Below are 27028 nucleotides of genomic sequence, written 5' to 3'. Positions count from 1 at the left end.
TCCCTCTCCCTGGCGATCTTTTCCTGATACTTCCAGTCTTGATGCTTGGCATCAATCTGAAATGTTCTTTATTCCTTTGCCTCCACAGATGCAGCTTGCTTGCTGATTCCTTCCTGTAGCTTATATTTTTGCTCCAGATTCCAGCATCTGCAGTCTCTTGTGTCTTGTAGTTAATTTAAGGTGATTAGCAGAAAACAGCAAATAAATTGTCATCAGTGGAAGGTCAAAGGAGAAAGCAGGAGTTGTTTTTTGTTCAGCAAGGCACTACGGACTGCAGTGTGTTGAATAAAAGCAACACATTCAATTTTTATCCTCAAATTGGAGTTGAATATAGCCTTGAACAAGAAATAATTGGCTGAGCAATGGTGAAAGTGTTGGGGGGGGGTGAAGGATGAACTGGATCATTTTACAACGGTCTAATTCATAGGAGATAGGCTGTACAATACCTTCTATACTACAAATTCTGCTCCTATGACTTACGGTCTATAAAGTTCTGTGATAAAAATTTTAAAATGGGATGGCACTACATCAGAGAAATGGACTGGGATTAGCTTTTGTAACTTCAGATGAGCATGGGAGTGAAGTTGGGGGCTACCATTTAGGTGATGAATGAATAGTTCCTGCATTTCTAAACCTCAGCATAGAGAAAAAAAATTATTTATGACTTCTTAATGTGCTCACCCACCTTTCCCCATCCATACTCTTAAAAATAATTCTTTGGATATATAGGTTTAACTTGCTTGTACCTTTATACACGCTGGCTCCCTGTTCTGTAGAAGAAATTCTTTTTTTTCCCACCAGAGATCATTGTTCTATTTCATATTGTCCAAGCACCTCCAAAATTGCCCTGGAGACTTTTGGAAGTTGCAATTAATTTTCTAGTCACTACAATGCTAGGAAAGAAAAAAAAACATTGAGGGTATATAAAGTGTATCTTGTTTTTACCTTGTGTTGAAAAAATGTGGGATAACATAGAAGGTTGTGGGACTGTATGGACTGGCTTGGGGTGGAGGTCACATAATGTAACGCTGCCAGCCTGAATTGGGAACCTTCCCTGTGCTACTGACGGGAGTCCATGGTTATAGCAAAGACCTGCCTGAACTCCAGGCAATATTGCAGTAAATGTGCCTCTGCACCCATGAAAATGATATGAAGTTGTCATGTAGAAGTGGAAGCTGCTGGGTCCATTGATGTACCATGCAGGCATCAGTAAACATTTGTCATCTTCTACAGATTACACTCTTTGTGCTACCTCCTCCCCTCCCCTGCACACATTATATCTGCAAATGCTCCATCCACCAGGGAGTCCTAAATCCATTCTAGAGGATACTGGATGTTCTCTTCCATGTGAACTAGGTGCTGTAATTGAAGTAGTGCATTTCCTTGGATGATAATTGTCTAGTTCAGGCATTTCTGCTTTGAACCTCTCTCTGAGGCCCAGCCACCTGGTTTCTTTGGCTCAGTGTCAGAGCTCCTTGCCCCATTATGCTCCTGTGCATCATCTTGGGACTTTTTGCTGTGTTAAAGATGCTGGCGAAATATAACTTTGTTGTACAAAGATGAGTACCGAGGGCAATGATTAGCGACGGCAAATCAGTTCCCCTACTTGGGGTGGCCTCTGCTATTTTGGAAGTCAACACATTTCAGAGCTTGAGGCCGGAGCTGATTGACGGCCTTCCAGCAGCAGGAACTCACCAATTTCTGCAAATCTTGGACAGCTGAGTGGAGATTTCCCTTTGGTTTATCCTTGATTTACCCAGTGCTTCACCCTGGCCAAAAGCTACCAAGTTACTCTTTCCCTCTTTATGCCTTACAATATTATAATCTATCAAAAAAAAGACAACGGATTGCCCTTGTGTCAAGAATGTGAAAGAAGAATTAGTATGAACATAAAACTCCCAACTTAAGACAATTAAAAGTTACAAATCATGGAGTTTATTGATCACTCCAATTCACCCAGATGACACCATGCAATCTTTTTGCATTCCCCACCCACAGAGAACACTGCTGGGTAAAATAGGCAGTTAACAGTGTGCCCACTCCAGGTCTATTAATGACCCAGAAGCTCCTCTCTAATATACTTGTTACTTTGTTCTTCAGCTGGTCAGAGATGAAAATCTTAGGTTTTAAATTTGGTGTTAGATTTAAAACTCACCTTTCTTTCATTATTCCACACCATAATGGGAGTCTGAAATTCCAAAGATGATACCAAAAAGACAAGGGCAACTTGCTGCGGTGTGGGTACCCACGGGAGAGGGAGTGCCTACACTGGTAGACAGATGCCATTGAGATCAGCTGTTCTGATCTTGTTCTTCTTGAGATGGTTGATGGGGCTTTACTTATCCACACATATGGAAGGCCTTTAGACTCCAGGTTGTGATTTGTAAGTGGTAGGGTAGGCTTTGTGGAATCAGCAGGTGATAATATCTGTCCTAAGAAAAATCCAATAATAGTGTGAAAGGTATACCTATTTGTGGAATCTTAGCGGCAATAAATTTAATCACCAGGAGAAGCTTCTTTACCCATGAGGTGATGAGAAACCAGAGCTGGCAATGGCTTGAAGTGGTTGTGGTGCTTGTCCAGTTTCCCTTCAAGTAGATATTTTTAAAGGGAAACAATATCACATGAGGAAAAACAGAAGCAGTATTGCTGACAGAGTGGAACAAAGTGGGCTGGAAGAAAGTGTGGGCATAGAATAGCACTGATTGTACGATTGAATCATTTATTTCTGTCCTGTGTATAATAATCACTGTAAAAAGATTCTTTCTCCTCTCAGTCTCACTTTCCCTGTTCACAGATTCCCTTTCAGTAAATCCCTCACAGAAGATGCTGGCAATGTTGCATCCAAGGAGGAGTGACAGTACTACCACAGGAATAGATTTTATGTTTGCCACAAAACTTATAGGATCTTTGGGAGTCTCTTATTGATCCTATTGTAGTGAGCACTAAATTTACTTCTATTGGTTCAGTTGATCTTGCAAAATAAAGCGAATTCAGTCTCATATTGCAATATTAAAAATTACATCAATAGAGTCACAGAACACTACAGCATAGACACAGGCCATTCGGCCAACCTAGTCAGTGTTGTACCATTTATCTGCTGAGCTTCACAGACCAGCACCCAGACCATAGCCTTCCATGCCACTCCCATCCATTTACCTTTCCAAATTTCTCTCAAAAGTTGAAACTTTATCCTGCGACTACCACCTCCACCTGCTATGTACCTCCTTCTGTTACCTTAACTGGGGCCTCAATGTCTCTCCAAAACTAAGCTTCACTAAACCTTGTCTTTTATTTTGTCAGGCACAACAAGCTTTGTACTCTCGAAATTTCACTTTTGAAGGGCCTCCCACTTACTAAATGTCAGAAAACAGCCTGTCCCAATCCACACTTGCCAAATCTTTCTGATACCATCAAAATTGGCCTTTCTCCAATTTAGAGTATCAACCCACAGACCAGAGCTATCTTTTTGCATACTTACTTTGAAATTGATCACTAAGTGCAAAGCATTCCCCTAAACAAACTTTTGTCACCTATTCTGTCTCATTCCCTATTTAGTTTCACACTGTCTAGTTTGGACTTTTATGCATTGATTCTGCACATATTTGACAAGATCTCTCCCATCCAGCCCTTTTACTGTATGGGAGTTCCAGTTAATATGTGGAAAGTTGAAATCACCTACTATTGCAATTTTATGTTTCTTACAACAGTCTGTATTCTTCCTACAAATTTGCTTCTTAAATCCCGCAGACAGTTGGCTGGTCTATACCAAGATATGACCACGTTAAACCCATTAATGTGGCCATACCTTTCTTATTCCTCAGTTCTACTCATAAAGCCTCACTAGGTGAGTTCTCCAACCCTTCCTGACTGAGTACTGCTGTGACATGCCACCCTTCCTCTTTTAATCCCCCACCCCACTGTTAAACATTTAAAATAACATAATAATTATCTCATTAATAAATCTCCTACTCTAGACCTAGCTAATTAGGTCAACATGGACTACTGTTGGAGGAGGAGTTAAGAAAAGCCATTGAAGGGTTAATAAAATAGTCGTGATCACCAGCAAGTTCTTGTGTTCCCCTGTTTTTTTAGGCACACGTGGCTATTTAAGTTGAAAGAAAAGGTTGGCTTGCAAGTGAATCATATAAATCCATTTTCAGCAGCAATTCAGATTGTTATTGGAAAGAATCGAACTATGTTCAGATCCTCTTTATCCATCTAATGAAGTTGTCCCTCCTCCTAAAATAGGATTAACCCATTCATTTAAGGATTCTAATGTACCGGATTCCACTTGATAAATTCTACAAATCACATTGCATTTTAAACAGTGAGTTGCAATTGCAGTTATACGTGTTATTGTGACAATGTTGGTGTATCTAAGAAACATGTTTTATGTTGTCTTGCTATTAATAAACTCACAGAATAAATTATATTTTAGTGTGATAATTTTACGTTTAATAAATTTCAGCTCAAATATGTGGATACATAGAAGCTGCATTGACCCTGGAATTTTAGGACTGATTTCTAAAAGGAAGAGTATCTGAAAGAACTGGTTGCTGAATCATTCAGCTATTGCTCAGAGATTACAGGGTTGTGCTTCTATAACACATTTGAACAAGATGTTTTTTTTTGGATAACGAGAGTCTGAAGTTCCCAACAAGCCACTGTGAGCTCAGTCACAGCCATCTATTCAGTTCCCTTTGGCTATTTGGGGCCCATTTTATAGGAAGTCAGTGCCAATTGAGAGAGCTAGAGCTTAGGCTTTGCTTTATATTAGCTTGGCACTCGGGCTGCATATTGGCTGTAAACAGTGCTAAATAAACCAAGCAATGTTCATCCATTGTGATTTTATTGTAAATGCATTAGAACTCTAAGCCACATTTCAGAGTTAAAACCCTGTAAGACAGAAGTGCCCCAGCACCAAGATCAGAAGCTAATTTTTATGCAACTTCACTGGAAAAATATGTGATGTCGTCAGAATTGCAGTTCCTTCTTCTGTTATGACTTTTCTGAAGGCACTGACTCATGCCAAAGCTCAATTTTATCAAATACTTCTGTTGCTCACTGTTACCCAATAGCTCATTTAAGTTGCCTGCTGAGGCAGCGAGAGTTGTTGGCCTTGTGTATAGTTATGCGGTTAAACAATTCTACCTCACTCTTCATTTATCATCGCCCTTTCTAGGAGAGGTGGTAATCAGGAAATTTATATATGCTTTCCCTCTCAACTATCTTGAACTCTTTACATCATTTCACTAACCTCAAAAGTCTCTCTAGTTTCCCCTTGTTGCCAATTATTCCATCCTGATCTATCAAGATCATATCCATTTCTGTCAGCGCACCTACTAGCCCCTATTTATTCTCTTTGGATTGCCAAAAGATACGCTCTTTGTTCCCCTCCTTTTCTTCACCGATATGCCCCTCATCCAAGGCATGGAGATGCAAGAGACTGCAGATGCTAGAATCTGGAACAAAGTAAACTATTAGAAGAACTTGCAAGATCAGGCAACATCTGTGGGGGCAAAAGCATTGTCGATGTTTTGAGTTGAGACCTCAAATCCTGACTGGACAAAACTTCTATAGGATCCTGATTCAGAGTCCCAACCCAAAACATTGACCAATACACACAAAATGCTGGTGGAACGCAGCAAGCCAGGCAGATTGTATAGGAAGAAGCACAGCTGACGTTTTGGGCCGAGACCCTTCATCAGGATTGACATTGACCATACCTTTGCCTCGACAGATACTGTTTGACCTTTTGAGGTCCTCCAACAGTTTACTGTTACTCATCTAAATTATACTGCCAATTTCCATATTATTAATTTATCCGCCAATCTGAATGAGCTGATATTTCATCCAGTTGGGTGCCAGAGCAAAACGTTGCCTGCATGCTTGTTACCATTCCATTCCAACCTAAATCCGTCACAAAGAAACCTAAATCTATCACTTGAGCAACTCTGCCCTTCAGCACACGTGCCTCAACTCTATAGGTTGCCTTTATTATCTGCATTTTCAATAAGTCTCATCCAGATCATCTAATATATAATTTCCACAACAGAATTTAGGCAAGCGTGGACATTTGGTCACGCTGTTTACTTCAGTGCTGTATGATTGAAATTGTACTTTGCTTGTAGTGAAGTCCTGCAACAAATATTTCAGGGTCAGGCACTCCCTGGCTTGAATCATGCTTTCATGTCTGATGTGATTTCCACATCCAGTATCCCGCCACTCCCATAACAAGTTGGTTTTATGAGTGATAAATTAAGTAACACAGTTAGCTTCTATCTTCCAGGTCACCCCCCCACCCCCCATATGCTCATTCCTCACCACTTCCACACCAGACCACACTCCCAATATTCACTAAAAACTTTTCCTAATCACTTCTGGATTCAGGCCTCAGATTTCTCTGATTCCTCAACATCCCTTATCCTCTAACTACTAGCACCTGTTACAGATTAGATATGAGAGCAGAATTGGGCCAGTTGTCCATTGAGTCTGCTCTGCCATTTTATCATAGCTGATCCATTTTCCCTTTCAGACTCAATCTTGTGTCCCCCCACCCCCATATCCCTTCGTGTCCTGATCAACCGCAAATCTGTCAACCTCTGTCTTAAATATACATAAAGATTTGGCCTCCACAGCTGCTGGTGGCAAAAAAATTCCACAGAATCACCACTCTCCAGCTAAAGAAATTCCTCCTTATCTACATTCTAAAAGGACACCCCTCTATTTTGAGGTTGTGTCCTCTGATCTTAGATACTCCCAACATATTAAAACATTCTTTCTTAGTCCACTCTATCAAGGCCTTTCACAATTCGATAGGTTTCAATTCTTAATCCTGGAATAATTTATGTGAGCCTCCTTTGAATCCCTTCCGGTTTCAGCACATACTTTCTAAGATAAGGCGCCCAAAACTGCTCACAATTCCCCAAGTAATGACTCACCAGTGCTTTATAAAGTCTCAACATTACTTCCTTGCTTTTATATTCTAGTCCTCTTGAAATGAATGCTAACATCAATTTGCCTTGCTCACCACAGTCTCAACCTACAAACTAACCTTAAGGGAATCGTGCACAAGGACCCTCAAATCCCTTTCCACCTCAGATTTTTTTTATTTTCTATTCAATTTAAAAACAGTCAACCCTTCCATTTTTTCTACCTAAGTGCATGACCATACAGTTCCTGACACTGTATTCCCTCTGCCACTTCTTTGCCCATTCTCCTAATCTGTCTAAGTCCTTATATAGCCTCTCTACTTCCTCAAAACTACCTACTCCTCCACCTATTTTCATACTGTCTGTATACTTTGCAACAAAGCCATCATTTCCATCATTCAAGTCATTGACATATAATGTAAGAGTAATCGATCCCAACACAGAGCCCCTTGGAACACCATTAGTCATCGGCTACCAACCAGAAGAGGCTTCCTTTATTCCCACTCTTTGCCACCTGCCACTCAGCCCCTGCTTTATCCATGGTGGAAACTTTCCTGTAATACCATGGGCTTGTAACTCGTTAACCAGCCTCATGTGTGACACCTCGATAGAGGCCTACTGAAAATCCAAGTTCAACTGATTCTCCTTTGTCTATCAGGCTTGTTATTTCTTCAAGGAATTCCAACAGATTTGTCAGGCAAGGTTTTCCCTTGAGGAAATCATGCTGACTATGCCCTATTCTATCATGTGCCTCCAAATACACCAAAACCACATCCTTAACAATAGATTCCCAATATCTTCCCAACCTCCCAACATCTCTGAGGTCAGACTAACTGCCCTATAACTTCCTTTCTTCTGCCTCTCTCCTTCTTGAAGAGTGGAATGACATTTGCAATTTTTCAGTCTTCTGGAACCATTGCAGAATCTATTGATTCTTGAAAGATCATTACTAATGCCTCCACAATCTCTTCAGCCTCCTCATCCAGAACCCTGGGGTTATACCATCTTGTCCAGGTGACTTATTTACCTTTAGACCTTTCAGTTTCCCAAGAACCTTCTCCCTCGTAATGGTAACTTCATACACTTCATGACCCGACACCTGGAACTTCCACCATCTTCCACAGTGAAGACTGATGCAAAATATTTATTCAGTTCATCCACCATTTCCTTACATTGCAACTCATTCTGTTGACTGCAATTTTGCCCGATCAGCCGCCTCTTCAAGTCTTACTATTCCCTTTGTTCTCTACAACCTCACTCTTTCTCTGCAATTCAAATCAAAAATCTTTGATTTGATTTTTAACTTTGATTTATACATTTTTCTCATTCTGGTGAAGGGTCATTGGCTTGAAATGTTAATTATGGTTCCCTTTCTACAGATGCCGGACCTGCATTTGCTGGTTCTATTTAAGATTTTAGCATCTGCAGGTTTACCTCTTGCAGCCCCATTAGTGTTTAAGGAGAGAACTCCATGTTTCTGATTCTCTTGTGCATGCCTGGGAACTTTAGCTTTCCTGATGCCTTGCAGGCCACATATCTTCTTAGGGTGTGGCTTGGTGAGAGTGTGGGAAGGGATATTCTCTCTGAAGTGACTTGGAGTTCACTCCCAAATGAATGGTAATTTTCCTAAATTACTGGAGGTTTTAGTACTGATCTGGAGAAATCCCTGACATGACACTTGAATTTGTATGATGACGTGCTTATTGCCATTAAATCTCAAACACATTGTTTTATAAACACGAGGAAATCTGCAGATGAAGCAACACACACACAAAAGTGCTGGAGGAACTCAACAGGTTTATGGCAACAAATCAACAGGCAATGTTTCGTTACAAGGCCCTTCCTAAAGGGACAGGGAAGCTGCCAGAATAAAAAGGTCAGGGAGGGGAATGAGGATAGCTAGAAGGTGATAGATGAAGCCAGGTGGGTTGGAAAGATAAAGGGCTGGAGGAGAAATCTGAAAGGAGAGGAGAGTGGAATATGGGAGAAAGGGAAGTGGGAGGGGATCCGGGGAGGTGCTAGGCAAGTGGGAAGAGGTAAGAGGCCAGAGTAGGGAACAGAGAAGGGGGGGGGGGGGAGGGAATTTTTTATATCAGAAGGAGAAAGGGATTTTTTAAACCAGAAGGAGAAATCAATATCTTGTTTTATACCCTTTATGTTCTGAACTGCCCCACTAGAACTTCCTTATTGCTGTTCTATCTGCTTCTTTAAATTTATTTCTTAAACATAGCCATGAATTTTATAGACCACTCAACCTGTGGGAAATGTACCAAAGAATTTGTCTGAAATGTAATGAGAGCATTGAAAATTAAATGTGCCCTCTGCAATGCTTTATTTGAGGAATAGTTGAGAAATTTTTAATGTTTACTGATTGTCAGCTGTATTAGAATGCTAATTGTTGGCAATGATCTACTTTGCTCTTTCCAATGTTACTCTTTAAGCTAATGTCATCAGAACCGTAGTCTTGAACCTGGCAAGCAGCTGAGGTGTATATTCAGCGTTGTGGCTTTTTTTGAAACTTGTGCTTTTAATTAGTGGAGTATGGCAGAAAGTAAAACAAGTGCCTCTGGAATCAGAATTCACTTTGAATAATCAGCCTCTTGTGAGATTGTGGCACTCCAGGCAGGACTAATTTGAACCTATAAAATGGCACCAGGCTTCCCCAACCACAATACACAACTTTATGATTGTCTGGAACTAAGTAATGGACTTGAAGCGTGGACAACTAAAATGCTTTTCTGCCTCCTTCAGTAACAGAAACAACAGAGAGTACGTTGACATTTACATTTTGACTCCAGCAGTTTATCTTCTTACCTTCTCCCCACCCCCACCCTCACCCTCATCCCCTCCTACCCCACCTCCCTGACACACAGATCGACTGTGAAGAGTGATGACAGGGCTAAAGAGAGCAGGCGGTGTGTAATTGGTATAGAAGGTGTGTCATACAGTTCCGAACTGAGACCAAGGAGGCATCGCCTCTTCTCCTTGAGCCTCCTGAGTTTTATTTGCCGTCTTCAAGTTTAAATTGAAATGCTGATCTTACCTGGGCTGTGGATGGGGCTGGTTCATGGATGGTACGCTGCACAGAGGAGTTGACATAAATATCCTCTGCGCTGAAGTAAACACAGGGAAGTAGGAAATTGCGCTGTGATCCTGAGTTTTAAATTTGCCCCCTTGGGATTAAAAATGATTATGTTCTTCAGCTTGACAAAACAGATAAACAGAGGAAAGACCTTAGCTGAGTGGAATTTATATTTATATTTAAAAGTTAGACCCTGTGGCCTTTTTTATTTTACCCATGCCAGCTGCAGGGTGTTTTGTTCATTGCTTTTGCCCCTTTCTCGACCACCTCAGACAAAGGGATTGAGCTTCCATTGTACATAATGGCCTTCATGATCCAGGGTCTAAATGAAATGAAAGCACCTGTTCATGATCAAAAAAATATGAGAACACACAACCAGCCTTTTTAAAGAAGATTCAGATGTTTCCTACTGCTAATAAATGCTTTCATTCATTTGGAGTCCCTGGTGATTTACTTGGCTGAAGTTTTAACAAACACCATTGTAATATTTCGGATAGTAGTGCCCTTAATGCGAATATCATTGCAACACACACAAAATGCTGGAGGAATTCAGCAGGCCAGGCTGCAGAAAAGTGTAAACAGTTGACGTTTCTGGCCGAGACCCTTCATCAGGACAAAATATTATTGTTTATTTTTATTTTCTTGCCTGCGTGGACAAAAAGAATGTGGACAACTAACTGAGTTGCTTGCAAGGTGGGGTGGGGTGGAGTCAGTCAAGTCACATCAAGTTACCCACTTCTCTTTGGGGATATGACATTTCAATACCTATTGGCAGTGGAGCAGGAAATCGCCCTGCTTCTAATTGTTATTCATCCATTTACCCAGGAAGGCTTGTTAGTGACATGTAGTATGTATAGCATTAATGGTTGAAGAGCAGGCCAGCAGACAGAAGCTGAGATGGGTAAGGCAAGCACCACAGCCTGTGGCCGGCACAAACAACTGAACAAAACCAGAAATAAAATGCACCTATACCCCTTGTAAAAGCGAACTTCCATTCAGTGTCAATAATGGGCACTAAGTGCATTTCGACAATATTCCTCTAAATAAATTGGATTAAAAATGTCCCTGAATGTCCGGTGGCTTTCAGCGAATTACACTTTCTTGGTTACTGGCATGTATAATTGTGCAAAGTTGAAAACAGCCCATGATCTAGTTAGTCAGCTGATCATCAGATCATTTTTATAAATAACAAACTGTTTGTTGTAGGAGGAAATAATAGGAAAAGGTTGCTTATTTTATCAGAATTTATCATTGTGATTTTCAGAAAATCGAGTAGTTTGAGCGGAATCAGTGGGTGTATTTCATAGTTTCCACTCTGCAGGCTCCCATGTTCCCCATCTATGATCTCATGATATATTCTATATATTCACCTGGCCTCTTTGCAGTCTTTCTCAGGTGCAGAGGTCAGGCAACAGAATTAAAGCGGTGTTTTTCAAACTAGACTGGAGGTGGTGCAGCAGCAGAGATATTTTTAAAATTCATTTCTGAGACATGGACATTGCTGTCCTTGCTTCACCTCCCTTCAAAGGACAATGCTGAGGCTCCTTTTGATCTAGTGAACATTCTTCAATGTTGAGTGTGGCCAGGTGTCCTAGGCTGCTGGCAGGTCAGGTCAAGTTAAGCCGTTGTATGTTGGCTTGGATCATTATTATATCCAGTGCTAGATGATTATCATATCTCTTCTATACTTGATAAGGTTTGGATTTCATCCTCAAGCAAAACAATGGTATGCTTGAAATTGACATAGTTAGAGTGATGGTTGGGTTGCATATGCAAGTATTCGGAGCAAGACTGGTCATAGTTAAATTTGGGTTAGGATGTAGCTTTGGACCCAAATAGACCTCTTTTGCCACAATATTTAAGAAGTTTGATGATTTTGTCCAAACAATGATGAATGAATGGATAAAGGCTTTCATCCATTCATGGGGAAACCAAGCAATGGGATTGATCTGCTCAGATCAGAAACCTGAATTCCCACCATACTCAGTTAGTGTGTGGAAGAGTAACAAGTTCCAATTGACTTCCCCTCTTTCCATTGATGGGAATGGCCAACTTTAAATGCAGGTGAAATAATATGCTTTCCTTCTGTGACAAGTAGTCATAATCTAGAATACATTGCCTGAAGAATTATCGTAAGGTTACTCGGCAACTTTCAGAGGAGAATTACACACATACAAAGGACCCATTTTCTGCTTTGATGCATCACGTTGTTCACCTGAGTTATGCCACCTGGCTGTGATTGTGTTGAAAAGGAAATGGTTTCTGGCAAAAGAGCAGTGAAATTGGAAATCTGAATGCTCTTTCAAAGAGCTTAAACAGGCACAACAGGCTGAATGGTTAATTTTGTGCTCTATTCGCAGTTGACGCCCCCCTCCCCCCCCCACCAACTGGAAAAACATTGAGAAAATCTGATGTGTTGCTTGAGCCTCACCTGATATGTTAGCACAAGAAAATAGTGTGTATTTGCAAAGCACTCCCTCAGATGATCAAATCTCCCTAAATTGGTATTTAATCAGTGAAGATTTAAAATGATTCCTGAAACCCTAAACCTCAGCTTGTCTCCCTGAGCTGCTGATTCATGCGTCATTTTATCGCATGATCTGAAACATCTGACACACTAAGATTTATTACCTGCACTTGGAGTCTTTGCTAATATTCTCAGAGAAACGAGTCTTCCTTTTTGGGAACCTTTATGTGACTGCTGACTGCCTTCTAATCTCTTTTAAAAAGATGCACAAGCTAACTTGTAAACCTAATGTTCTTTATAAATAAATGTATAAAAGCTATTTTTAAAAGTATTAATCTGATCACCAGATGTATATACTAAAGCTGCTCTGGTTCTCCGAGCAGGTGTATCTTCTAGCCCTGATGTAAAGAGGGATGTGCCTATGGGGCCCGGAGAAAGAATGCAGACTTAGCAGAGAGGCTGATAGCTTTAAACACTCTGCTTTCATTAAAAAAAGGCTCAATCTTGAAGCAAGTAAGATAAAACCCCTAAGTAATTTCACATAAAATAAAAACAGCAAGTGCTGGTAAAAACTTAACAGGCCAGGGTGCGTTTGTGGAAGGTTGAATAACCTTCCTGATTTCCAGTATATTTGCAGATTTTTGACTTTTGTTCTGGAAAACTCTGGGGTCCTAATAGGATCTTAGTTTATGCTCCAGTTTAGATAATGAAGAATTTAAGAAAGATGCTCAAGTACTTCATTGTACTATTAACATAAAGTTAAAAAATTTCACGACATATGCCGGTGATATCAAACCTGATTCTGATCCTCTGTCAGCCATTATCCCCAGGTGAATATCACCTTCCCCTCTGCTTTTTGTCCGTAGATTAATTATTAACTTAGTTTTGGATAAGGTACTGTACCTCATTTATGCTATTCATTATCTGCCAAGATGTTCAACGCACAGGGTACAGTGTGCCAGTTTTTGAAACAAATATCTGATAAACTTGCTCAAAAAAAGCTGATGGAATCATATTGCAGTTTCCTTGAAAGAGCTGTTTTGTTTTTCTTTTCATACTCATACTTTTCACCTATGGTTAGGCCATTTTTAAACTTCCTATAATTTCCTTTTAAATCTGCTTCCACTCTCTTCTGCAGCATATTCCAGGTCATAGTAATTAATTCTGTGAAAGAATTTCTCATCTTCTGTGTGATTTTTGTTGCTAATCCCTTTCATCTATGGCTGTCTTACCTGCAAATGTGGCTTCATCCAACCAAACCCTTCAGTTCATACATTTGGATACCCCATTTAAATTTACCTATAGTCCTCTGCATTCCAAGAAGATTTATACCAATTTAATTTGTTCCATCGTTCCTTGAAATATTCAAGTACATTTCTGCAGTCTTGCCAAAGATTTGATACCTTTGTAATTAACATTCAGTGTTGAGGACTCTGTACATCAGGAGCCAGAGGGGATAACTTCACTCAACTCCACGTCCCATCACTGAACTGTTCCCATAACCTGTAGACTTACTTTCAGGGATTCTTCATCTCATTTTCTCAATAATTATTGCTTATTCATTGATTATTATCATTTCTTTTTTTCTTTTCCTTCTTGTAATTGTGCAGGTTTTTTACATATTCATTGTTGGCCGTCCTGTTGGGTGCCATCTTTCTTTGACTCTATTGTCTTTCTTGCATGTGTTGTGATTGCCACAAGAAAATGAATCTCAGGGTTGTATATGGTGGCACATATGTATTTTGACAATAAATTTTCTTTGAACTTTGAAGTCTGATTTTCAGAACAAGAACCCCCCCCCCCCCAGGGCCCCAAGAGGTTCCTGAGCAAGTCTGGTTTGGATAAGCAGTGTTCGCTCACTGATTGATAAAGCAGTCAGGGCCCAGAGTCAGTTGTAACAAAGGCAAGGCCATGTGCTTTGGCAAGAGGCCTGAATGACCCTTTGTTCCCTTCACAATCAGGCATAAGTATCTGAAGGTGCTAGGAATTTGGCGGAGGAGTGACGCCATCACCAAGAACTGGGGAGATTGTATAGACCAAATGAGTCAGGAACTGATAATGTGGAGCAGAACTCTGTGGCTTTTTATTGTGTGGAGATGTTGATGAGCATGGCAGGATTTGCTGGTGGACGTGAGCCTATCACTGAATTTATCTTTGAAGAACTAATGAAGATGGCTGACTACTCTTTCTCAGACAGGCTGTTCTGACAGCATTTCCCATACCCAAGTAGGACAGGGGCAGAAGGCATGCTAGAGCACCACCACACCGACATTTCATTCCAATCACTCAGTAACTCCAATTCAGAAATATATTGCCTTCATTGTTCAGTCGAACAGCACTGTGACAAAACCATGACTAGAAGGTCTGCAGTGGCTCAAGGAGATAGCTTACCACCCTTAGATCTTTAGGGAATGAGGGAATGGTTGATAATCCAGGTGTTTTAATAGATCTTAATAAATGAATATTAAAAAATCTCTCTCTAATTCTTGTATAAGATACACCTCAATGAATTGCTAAGATGATCTTGTAAACCCCTGCAAGTAATACCATTGACATCAAAGGAAGTCTCCGCTGAGTCTTGTGTGTGGCTTCGAAATGGCTGATGCTAAACATTTGCTGTGACTCTTACTAAATACATATTTAAGCCTTGGGACCTAACCTTTGAACTTGTGGCCTTTATGCACTCCTGCTTCCATTATCTTGGCTCCACTGCAGATATCACTCTGTTGGCAGGTTTGACGAAGTGCCTAATTACTGAAAAGCTTCGTGTTAACGAGATTGCCATGTGCACGGGGAGAAATCACAGAAATACAGTTTGTGAATTGCCTGCTTTGTGGATACACCTACCTTCTTCCTTACTAACCCACATCCACCACCCCCCTGCCAAAAATATCTCCGTATATCAGTTTAGCCTTTACAAGACAAATTTTTACAGATTGTTGAAGAAACTGAAGAAGTCAAGCATGAGGGAAATGCTTTTTGTCAGAAAGCTAACTAGATTTTGCATTTGCAATTGCTAACTTTACCTTGCGGGAGTTGGTTTCCATTTCCCTGTTTTAAGAACTGACCCGGCAAACTTGTATCTTTTTGACTGCATCTAGTGTTTAATATCTGCCATTTTTAGCTGAAGCTTTGGTTTTGTTGCGAGTTCAGCTATGAGTGCTTAAATGCAGCTTGTAAATCTCTGAAATTACACTTCTGAAACTTGAGTATAAAATCCAGGCTGACACTCCTGTGCAGTCTTAGGAGTTGCTGCATTGTTGCAAGTGCTGCCATTTGGAGCATTCGTTAAATCCACGGCCCATCTTCCTCAGGTGAATATTGGGGATTCGCTGTAGAACTTAGTTCTGTTGCATGCAGTAAATATTTAGTGAAACATAACTGGCTGGAATAGAACCAAATTTCAATGGCATAATTCAACACCATTCTTTTAGCACAGACAACAGAGGATCAATTACTACCACTATTCGATCCACCACCCTCTCTCACCCGAGCACCAATACCCTGGTTAAAGTTTGTCCCTCAGCACAAATTTATTAAAAGTTTCTCTTGTGATTTTCACGTTGCTGTTCATGGAAGTTATTTGTAAGTTGCCTGGTGTATTTTCTACATTGCATCAGGAACTGCATTTCAGAAGTATTCCACTGGGTGTTAAACAGTTTAAATGTTCTGAAGCTGTGAAAGGCACAGCAAAACACAATTTTTTTCCTTTTCTAATAAAGCAAAAGAACTTAATCCAGCCTTGTTCTTTAAAATAAATTCTCTTTCCTGCGTAACGTGAAACTGAAATGTATTAATGTTAAATTTGAATGGTACATACTATTTAATACTGTAGTAATATTGTATTACTGTAATACTGTAGTAATATTGTATTCTTTATTTTCACAGGTTATTCACACTTGCCAACTGGCCTTTACCCTCCTTATATTCCCATCAGTCACCTCGAGCACCCAAGCACTGGCAGCCCCATTCTAGCCCAACTCAGCCAACACAGCCTGTTTGACACTCAGAAAGGTCAGTGCCAACTATCTTCTGATAGATCCTCATTTTAATGTTTGTCTTTTTTGTACCTCAAGCTGTATAATACTGGGGGGTAATTCACTGGTACTTTGATCAGACAGTATACAATTTAGGTATTGTTCTGAAAGGGAATAATGGACCAAAGCTTCTAACATAATGTCAGAGGTTAGTATTTGCAACGATTACATGTTTTTGTCGCCAGCAGCCCCCACCATCTGGAACATTTTCTCTTTTCATTACTACCGTCAGGAAGGAGGTGTAGAAGCCTGAAGACCCATAATGTGTTAGAAACATTTTCCACCCCTCCTGCCATCAGATTTCTGAATGGTCCATCAACCCATGAACACCCTCGTTACTCTATATTTACATTATTTATTTATTTTTTACAACTTACAGCAATTTGCATGCCTTGCACTGTGCTACAGCTGCAAAGCAACAAATTTCATAACATGTCAGTGATACTAAACCTGATTCTTATTCTGATTCTGCTTTGAGAAATAGCTTCTTCCATTCTTAGCTCATAAGCCCAACACAATGATTGTGATTTTACAAATTTGACGTAATGGAACTGACATTGTGTCTACGAAGTCTTGGTTCATAGAGCAAAGTGAAGAAATATTAACATAAGGCAGTAATAAATAGTTCTTATTCTGTTTTGATTGGATAGAGAAAATGGTCTAAGTTTGAAATGTTTCATATAATGGAGTACAGTCTGTTGATGGAAGCAGATCATTTCACTATATATACTTGGATAAAAGTTTTAAGCAAGTTTTACATATAGATAAAGATAATGCCTGGCAAGGATCCGTAGGTATATGAAAGAACAATGCACCCCATATAGTTATTCTTTTAACACTGAGCTAATTTAATTCATTTGCAAAGGATTTTAATATATAACTGGTTTTGAATTGAATTGAGGAACACACAGGGTCACATTGGGTCTGTATGAAAAATAATTAAGTGGATCACTTGGGACATTGTTGCTCCAGTCCGTTGAGGTGATTGGTAATGTAATTGGTAAGGGTCAATTAATAGGGATTGCAATGTAAATGTCATGGGATCCTACTGAATGACTTTGGGGAATAGAAATCACAATGAAATTTAGCAGGGCATCAATATCTTGGAAGCTGATCCTATGATCAGAGTTATCTCGCCATTAAGCGTATTGGAAAGTGGTTTTATTAGTGACAGATTTTGAAGCTTCTAATTTGATAAATTGTTTCAGGACAATTTTAAAGCTAATCAAACTAGGCACAACTTTTACTTGTACTGTTTGTTATTTTGAAAAAAAAAATGGAATGCTTTTATGATGAAATCTGTTTAACATGGGCCAGTTGTGATCTCCCTCCATGGGTAGCAATGGCACCTTACTATTTCATTCTGCTGAGAATAAAGTCATTTTGTTTCTCATGGGGAGCACATGCCAAGATCTGTTACGATATCCTGCTTCAGAGTATTTCATAACCTTGACTTTGTAAAACATGATCCAATGAACGAAACTAATATCTCTTGGATGATGCTACCTTGTAGTAATATGCTTGCCTTAAAAAGTTCTCTTTCATATTTTTTTCCTCTTCAAAAACAAGATGTTGTAGCTAATGCCACTGAAATTAGTTGACACTCACTATTCTCTCCTACTTTACTGAATGAAAATGCACTTCATGAGTTTTTCTCTGCAGAAGGTGAGAAACATGCTGAAGACAAAGCTTGTTTGTCAACAGGAGAAAGATCGGTTAACATTTCGGCTGGCACTTCTGTAGATTAATTTACCTTTCTCATAGACATGTAGATTTCCAGCACTTTCTATTTTCATTTTGAATTAGAACAGGTTGTGTAGGTCTCCTTAAGTGACAGGCTGAAAACTATGTCACTTATACACCAGACATGTTGAAGCAGCCGATAATTGAATCTAAATGGCAGTTTTGCATCATTAGAATGTGAGCATTACAAATTAGGGAATTGCACAGTTTTTTTGTAGCCATGAACTGCGATCATCAAACAATGTATGTATTGGAACAGGCAAGCCTTGAGGCCTGACTAAACTTGGACCTTAGACTCCAACCAAACTAGACCGGCAAGCTTTGGTTGCCTGCTACAGACCAAACAGCTGAGAAGCAAAGTGACCTGAATTTTAAATTAATCCTGTGCTAGAAGCAGTTGTCCAGTTCCTTTTGTTGGGATAGGATGGGGCCTGGTCATTCAGCAGATGACACTGGATTATGGGAACATTTCCCCTTTCTTCGATTTTCCAAAAAGAACCCACACTTTTCAAATTTAAAAAAAAATTTTGTTGGCGTTTGAAGAATCCTGACAGTGTAATTGATGAATAATTGTTGAAACATGCCCTTAAATTTACAGTTTCCAGCAACGCACCACAGGTATCTACCAAAATGCCTAAACAAAGCCCCCCTCCCCCCAATCCCAAATGGACCTAGAACCTATATAGATTGGCTGCAAAATGTCCGACTATTAAATTCAAGAGATTTATGATCGATATTAGTCCCAACAAACAAGCACAATTCCTACCAAGTCCTACAGTCCATGCTTAGATAAATGTAATGAAGTGTGATTGGGAATTCACACAGTGGGTCTGTGCATTTCCATCAAGTATCATTTTTCCCAGAACTGACCGTACCTCTCCTTCTGAAGAATCCCAATTTGGCAAGAGATTTATTGGAAGCCTAACTGCTGGTATGAAAGCAAATACACCGCATCCATCAATGACTTAGTGTTGGTCAGGCAGCTTAAAGACAGGCGTTATCCTTGATTCATTATTTGTTACACACTATCCCAGGGTACAAGCATGTACTAAGTGTGAGCCTTCCTGGTAAATCTGACAAGGGGGAAATGGAAATCCAGTTATCTGTGTTACATTAGATTCAAACTCGGGAGCTGGTTTTAATGATTGGAGTTTGTATCTGCCTCCCGTATTTCAGCAAGGAGAATAGGATTATCTGGGCTGTGAACTTTACCCACACACATTAATCAATGCCATGCAATGATAACTGGGCCGATTTTTTTTTACTGAGGAGGAGTGCATCAATCTACTGAATGGCCCAGCTCAACATGAATACCATTCCTCACAATTAATGTAATCAGCATTGATGCCAAATGACCACCGTTTTCAAATGTTGTCTTTAGGTGTGGCAGTCTGATTCTTGATGATTTCAAATCATTTTTAAGCAAATCCTTAATCTGCTTTGCACTTACATGAAATCAATTCATCTTTAAAATTGAACCCTTTTGTTTAACAATAATATAGATAATAAACTGCAGAGTTGTGTACGTTCTTAACAGTTTTTACTGCACATAATTTTTGGGCTGAAGCTCACTAACATTCAGCCAAGGGTGATCACATTGGAAAACAAGCACCCTGGAGGTAATCATCAGGCTCCAAGATGAATTAGTTTGTCTAATAAGAGTTCTAAGTTGGAACAGGGTGGAAGGGAATCCCAGTCTCATAGGGCCAGACTGGTTTTGCAGAGATCGGAGAAAATCAATAAGTTGACTAACCTTGAGGTTCTTAATCAACGAGACAGCTTCCTCTGTGGACGCTGCTGACTCTCATCATTCTCATTTGATCATTAGTTTAGTGAAACACCTGTGGATGTTATCACCACTGTGAAAGATGCTCTGTAGAATCATAGAAGGAAAGTCCACTCGCCCATCAAGTCTGTGCCTCTGATGGTAGAGCAACTCAATCACTGCAATTTCCTCTTTCACTTCACTAACTCTCTAAATTAATTCCCCTCAAACACCTGTTCAACTCCATCTTAAAATGCTTGATTGATCCATACAGGCTGTGAGTTCCGGATCATTCATTCTTTCTGCATTAAGCAGTTTTCCAAACAGCCCCATACTTTTCACAAAATGTGTCATTTCTGCCCCTGTTTATTGAATCTATCAATGGCAACTTTCCTTGTTTTACCCTAACTAAACTTGCCAACTTGTGAGCCTAAACACGTCGCATCCGCTAAACATACTTAGTCAACTTCGTTGTTGTAAGGAGATGCACCCTGATTCTTCAGTCTTTTCTTGTGACCATTATCAAAACAATCCTAGTAATTTCTTCAGTGTCAGGAGAGGGAATCTGAGTTATGCTTCAGATCACCTCAGTTCATTAATGTCGAGTAGTGGTTAGTTACAGCAATAGCAACCTGGGTTCAATTTTCGCTACCGTCTTAGGAATTTGTACGTTCTCCCTGTGACCATGTGGATTTTCTCCAGGTGCTCTGGTTTCCTCCCACATTCTAAAGATGTACGGGTTAGATTAATTGATCACACGGGTGTAATTGGGTGGTGCAGGCTCATTGGGTTGGAAGGGCCTGTTTCTGGCTGTATCTCTACCTGACAATCAGAATTGGCCTGAAGGACTCCAGTCCTCTTTCGACAGGTGTGCTCCAATCTGTCGAGGAATTCCACCATCCTTAGTTTGATCACACATGTAGCAGCGGAACTGTTGCCATGTCTGTTGGATTAATCCTAGTGTATTTATTTCTCTTTTGTTCCAGATGGATACTATTTTCATAGCCATGCTGGACAGTCATCCCTCCATGGCACTACAAACCCTCAAACTACCATCCCAAGGACCTCCTCCAGTCACACACCAGGTTCTATCCTACGAGAGAAGGAAATATGCCACCCTCACAAGAATGCAAAGGAGTCTGAAAGGTATCTTGGGAAAGATTCTAAAGAGAAAATCTACAGAACTGAGGTAAATGTAAATGTGGCCAAAAAAGAGAAGGACAAGCCCAGGGAAGAATCAAGGCCCAGGAGTGTGGTGGACCTCACACAAGATGTTCGGACTGAAAACGATAGGAGGATACACCTTCTTGATAAACCTATCAAGATTGGTGACCATCTCTCCACAGTTCTTAGCAATCAGTCTCCCAACCGCAATGGAGAACCAAAGTCTAAAAACCCCCTACAGGCCTTATCTCTCAGTAATTGTAATAATGATTCCAGTTCTTCATTAAGGCTTGTGGGCACTGAACAGGACAGATGCTCCAAAGACTCTATGAAACACGATGAGAACATGAGGCCTGTGCTGCAGACTCACACGGAAAAGAGTCGGAAGTGTGACTCAGTTGTGACTTCAGTTGGCACTTTGCATGTCTCATGTGGCTGTCCGTCACCCCATTCTTCTCAAACAGCCCGGATGCCACCTTCCAGCACATTCCCCCCTCTTCCTGTTCATTCCAGTATCTACACGATATACCCCTCTGCCAGGGAGCCAGGAAAGGAACATAAAGTGATTGCACCTACCTTTGTGCCTTCAGTTGGGTTTTATGAGGACAGAAATGGGCCCATTCAGATAGCCTCTCAGGCCAGAGACAATAAAAGTGACAAAAATAAAGAGAAAGATATCAACAGAACTTCTGGGGACAGAGCAAGCTCTTTGCAAGCCTCTTCAGAAAGGACGCTGGTGGAATCTTCCCGGTTAATGCTGGCACAGGACTTGCCTGTGCATGCAGATATCAAAAGGGTAGAAAACACGAGGGAGGAAGGATCTGTCATTAGGTCCAACTCTTTAGCAATAAAGAGGTCCATAGCTTCAGAACTGTTTTTGAACAAGCCAGGCCTTAGTCCTTTGGAGAGCAGAGACTTGCACACGAGCAATGCCGCATCAAAAGACTTGGTGAGATCAGGTTTTGAAGTCGATCACAGAACCCAAGAGAGAGATAGATTCCAAAGGTCTGTCTTGAAAGACTCTTGTAAAGTTTATAATGGGGTAGATGTTGCAAGGCTGCATTTGGAGCAAGCCCAGCTGAAGCGTTCTGGCACTCCAGAGCCAAAGTGGAAGCCCTTTGAAATGGCGACTTATGCTACCACTCAAATGGCGGCCTTAGCAGCCCAGCATAACCACGTGAGCAGAGCTGAGGAGGAACAAAAAAAGGCTTTCCTGGACCCAGCCAGCCTTCAAAGATCGGCTGTTGTGGGAAACCCCAGTGAGGTGTCAGCCATGCAAAGCTTAATAAAGTACAGTGGTAGCTTTGCTAAGGAGACAGCGGGGCGCGTTGGCAGTGGCAAGAAGAGCCCATTTGGCGGGCTGGGAAACATGAAGACTGATTCCAGCCAGCACAGTGTTTCCAAGGTGCAGCACCTGCCACTTCAGCAGATGAACAAACAACTCAAGAGAGACCCAGAAAGGCCCGAGAGTGCAAAGTCCTTCGGGAGAGAGGGCAGCGGAGCACAGGGTGAGGTGGAAGTGAGGCATCCACCCGTGGGCATAGCGGTGGCAGTGGCCCGCCAGAAGGACAACAGCGGCAAACCCGGTGCCAGTGTGATGGACAGAGATCGCTCGCTTTCCATGAGCAGTGTGAAAGGTAAGCCAACGGCCAGCGTGGTTTGGGACGTGCTTTGCAGAACAGGACCACGCTTTCTTATGCTGGGTCTTGAATGCTCTTAGCTCTTATGAGATGAAGAATAGGATCTCTGTGGGGCTGTTCCTGTGGGTGGCTAGTATTGTATATCCCATGTCGTTTGGTAGCCTCTTTGCCTGTCTCTATTCGGTGGCCTGGTTGGCAGCTGGGTAACACTGGAGAACTAAACATAGCACATGGTCTCTTGTGACCTTCAAAGATTGATGGGTACCAGAGGAATGGAAAGGCTTCATCGACAAATATAATAGCATTATTATTTTAGTTCATCAGCTCCTTTTATTTATTGTGTTCTTACAAAAAGGATCGCCTGTTTCATTCGAGTTAATAATTATACGGAGAGACATGAATGATAAAATTATCTCTTGCTTTATAATTTTTCTTGTGCAACTTTATCTCTTGGTGGTCTTTTTTTAGCAGGTTGAAAATATGTTTTTAAATAAATGAATTTGCACCAATGAAATAAGCAGTGTAATAGATAGAACTGAATGGGCTATTCATGGACACAGTAGGAACTTTTAAGATAATGCGTCTCATCTGGTTTGAGATCTGCAAACACTAAATAGTGGAATTTCAAACACCAGGAGGGGAAATATCAACACATAGTCAGCAAGGTTAAGCTAACATGAGCTGCGTGTGCAGAAGGCTTTTAGTTTTATTCTTACAGAGAACACTGGCAATCAAAAATGGAATATTGAAGCAAATAGAAGTATTTGCTCTGAATGTTACTGAACTGAAATATTGATTTTCCTTTATAAGCAACTGGATAGTTTATAGATCCAAGAGTGAAATTGAACACCCCAAAATATAAACTAAATTTTGGGTACACAGGTTTAAGTTGGATTATAATCAAAAGGCAGAAAATATATATTTTCTTTAGTTATTGGAAGCTGGTGAAGAATCTCATAATCTATTTTGTGTTAGTAATGATAAAATTCAAAGTGCCTGTAGCTAAAGTATTGTATAACGATTGCTTGTTGAGACTACTGAAGTTTGTCTTCAATGTTTACCTTCAACTCACTAGCTGGCTGGAATGTAGCTTCACGTTTAAACTGATCTATAGCAGTCTCTTCTTTTATTTACATGCAGGAGGCAAAGAATGAAACAACACTATACCATTCAACCCAGCTCATCTGTGTGCAGCTCACATGACCTTGTCCTGTCTATCATCAATAATATGATGTGTTTTTAATGTAAAAATTGATTGGTGGCACAGTGGGAGACAATAACGTGGAACACTTCCCTCTCTTTTGCATGTTGTTGTATAGAAATTCTTTTGGCTAGACATCATGCGGTCTGCAATGGAAATCTTTGTCTATGAAGCAGTTTCTCTGGCTGTTGCCAAGGCCCAACAGTCTGCAGTGGCATCACAGGGAGCTGTTTGTAAAGCATTTCAATGACTAGAATACAGGCAGCTAACATTAAGTGTAATTTACTGAGCAGAACTAAAAGCTGCAAACAAGAACGGAATTCTAACCAGTTTTCCAGTCTGTTGCTAGGCAATACAGGACAAGCCTTGGGAGAAAAAGTATTAATTTTGTTTTATCTTCCACATGGAAAGCCTGGTAATAACATTAGTCTGCCGGTGATAAGAGAAGGCTCTGAACCTACAGAGCTTTACAGAGAGGTAAAAGCACAGTTTAGATGACTAATCTGATGTATTGTAAGAAAGAAATGCTGATATTTAGGGCAGGGTTGCCTAGACACAGTCTAAGCCTTTACATGAACACGTCCAGTATGGGGCCTGTACACACTCATTTTTTTCCCCCCTTAAAGTCAAGTCTTCTATTCATGGATATCAACAGCAGCTCTCTGTAAAAGGCGAAATTATCTCATTCTAGAACCACCTGTAGGAAGAAGTGGAACGGGGAATTAAAAGCAATTATTTTAATAAATGTTGCATAAAATCACACTATTCTGGCTACTTATAAGTACAGTTGAAGCAGAAGGAGCCCTGTTAATCACACCACCTAACTCTCCCCTTATCTCTAGCCAGAATACCATAATCACAATTCTCCTAAATGGCCTTAACACGTTTGTTGTTATGCTCAGGAAGCATTTGTCATCATCAGAATATAACATGTTATGCAAAGCGCTCGTCCTCCCTGACGTCACACGGTGTTTTTGCTCCTCAAGCCTCCCAAAAATTGAACCTTCAAAGACAAACGCCTAGTAGGTTGTGCTTCAGTAGAAGATGAGTTTACCATGGGGGGGAATGGCTAAAGCAAATGAAAGGTGGACCAGACTTACACACTGCTGCACTCACAAGGCACGGTTTAACTACAGTTCATGCAGACACATAAAAATGAGACTCAGGAAGAGACCAGTGGTCATTTGAACCTGCTCCACACTCGTAATGGTTAGATGCTTACCCTCTGCAGGAGTTCAGTATCCCAAGAGAAGGAAACAAACCGAAAATAAAGCAGGAGAAACAAGATTTCTGGAAATTTCTTTTCCAGCCCTCTAACCAATTGAAATCAATTGGACTAAGTACAGTATTTCATAGTCCTAGATGGTTCTCCAAACACAGAAATTCATCTTCAGTCACACGTGAGTGTTACAAAGCAACAGTGCATTCTGTCTGCTTTGGAATTCAGTTCTACTGATGTCATCTTTGGAATTTATAATACAGTTACTTCATCATGCATGTAACACCAACAAACTGAAGATGAGTTTCCAAGTTTTATCTGTCTTCCTGTCTATTTGGTCTTCTGAATAGATACAGGAAAACAGAGGTTTTTCTAATCACAACAGTCTCGACTTGTTACTTCTGACTACCTGAACACTTTATCAGCCCTGCTTCAAAAAATACAAAGCTCGCAGATACCTCGATTGACTTTTTACTGCTGGAACTGAAGAAATTAGTGAAGAGGTAGCTCCTCAGGCCCACCGCGTTATTCATTGGACCATATCTGATCTAATACAGAACTGAAATCAAACTTTACTACCTGTTCACCATAACCTTTGCATCCCTGATAGTCTAAATTTCCCATCGGCCTGGAAAATGATGCAGAATACCAAAGACTCGAGCTCTTCTGAAATAAATACATCCACATTCCCAAATGTGAATAATTCTGAAACTAAATTTGTCACTCTAGATTTTCCTCTAAGAATTAACATTCTGTGTGCATCTACTCTGACAAGCCACTTTATGTCTTTCAATAAATTCACCTCTCACTCTTCTAAACAGCACTGATTATAAACTGCCTGCAGAGGGTCTGACCCATAAAGAAATAATTCGAACTGTTAAGTTCAGGCATCAGAAGAATCTTTCTTCCACATCTTGAATCCAGATTTTTATTTTTCATATGATCTTTTATTTATTTTTTGTACCCTGCATAACTCTGACATCTGAAGAGAAGTAACAGTGGACCAATTAATCCTTAAGAAATTAACTAAATGCCAACATGTTGATCAAAGTTTAAAGTATGTCTCATTAAGGATAAGATATTGTTCTACTATCCAAAGGAAGCTTCTTATTGCTTATTCAACTATTACATCACAACTTCATTGAAATTTTTAAAGAAATCATTTTATGTACAGTAACAACATCTTCCTTTTATGTAATTTTAACATTTGAATCAGTGTGATGCAAGCAGGAAGTTTTAAGAAAGCATTTAAAAAAGATTAAACAATAGTGCAGGAATAGCAATTTTGCAAAGCATGTTAATGGGTGGAGGAGTTATTTCTACCGAAACTAAAACTTTCAACTCTAAGTTACTCAATAAGCATTAACATTCTCTCTGTTCAGTGGAATACACTAGTCAGATCAGAGGACATTGAGAAGGGGTGGTCGGGCTGAGGTAGTGTAGGGTGGGGGAACTGGTGATATTGGAGATTAGTGGGGCACTGTTCTGAATTGATGTGAAGAGGCTTAGTTTTGTACAGTGAATGTGTTGATAGTCATTTGATAAATCAGACATGCCATTGATTAGACAGAGAACAGAAAACCAATCTAAAAAATAAGTGGAAATTTTGTTTCTGGCCACTGGGTCGAAGTGCCGAGTTTCGGAAATGTGCCCAAAGTGTCAGGGGGTAAATATGCGATGTAAGTTGTCATTTCAAAGTGGGAGTGTCTCAGGTTCAAACTGCAATCACAAGTAAGCAGTGCAATGGTAACAGAAGGTGGGACTTGGCCTGCCCA

General features: G+C 40.3%; 1 protein-coding gene across 9 annotated transcripts in view; it reads left to right on the top strand.

Annotated features, from left to right (window-relative positions):
- Positions 1-27028, top strand: part of tnrc18 (trinucleotide repeat containing 18) — a 157586-nt gene that overhangs the window by 52974 nt on the left and 77584 nt on the right. For all 9 annotated transcript variants that reach the window (XM_059979526.1, XM_059979525.1, XM_059979533.1 and 6 more), the window contains 2 exons: positions 16373-16498; positions 21016-22830. In XM_059979526.1, coding sequence (XP_059835509.1) covers positions 16373-16498; positions 21016-22830 — 1941 coding nt within the window. The remainder of the gene's footprint in view (positions 1-16372; positions 16499-21015; positions 22831-27028) is intronic.

The sequence above is a fragment of the Hypanus sabinus genome, chromosome 9 (assembly GCF_030144855.1).
Source record: "Hypanus sabinus isolate sHypSab1 chromosome 9, sHypSab1.hap1, whole genome shotgun sequence".
Taxonomy (NCBI): domain Eukaryota; kingdom Metazoa; phylum Chordata; class Chondrichthyes; order Myliobatiformes; family Dasyatidae; genus Hypanus; species Hypanus sabinus.
Note: the sequence above shows the minus strand (reverse complement) of the source record. Positions and strands in the feature narration are given on the sequence as shown.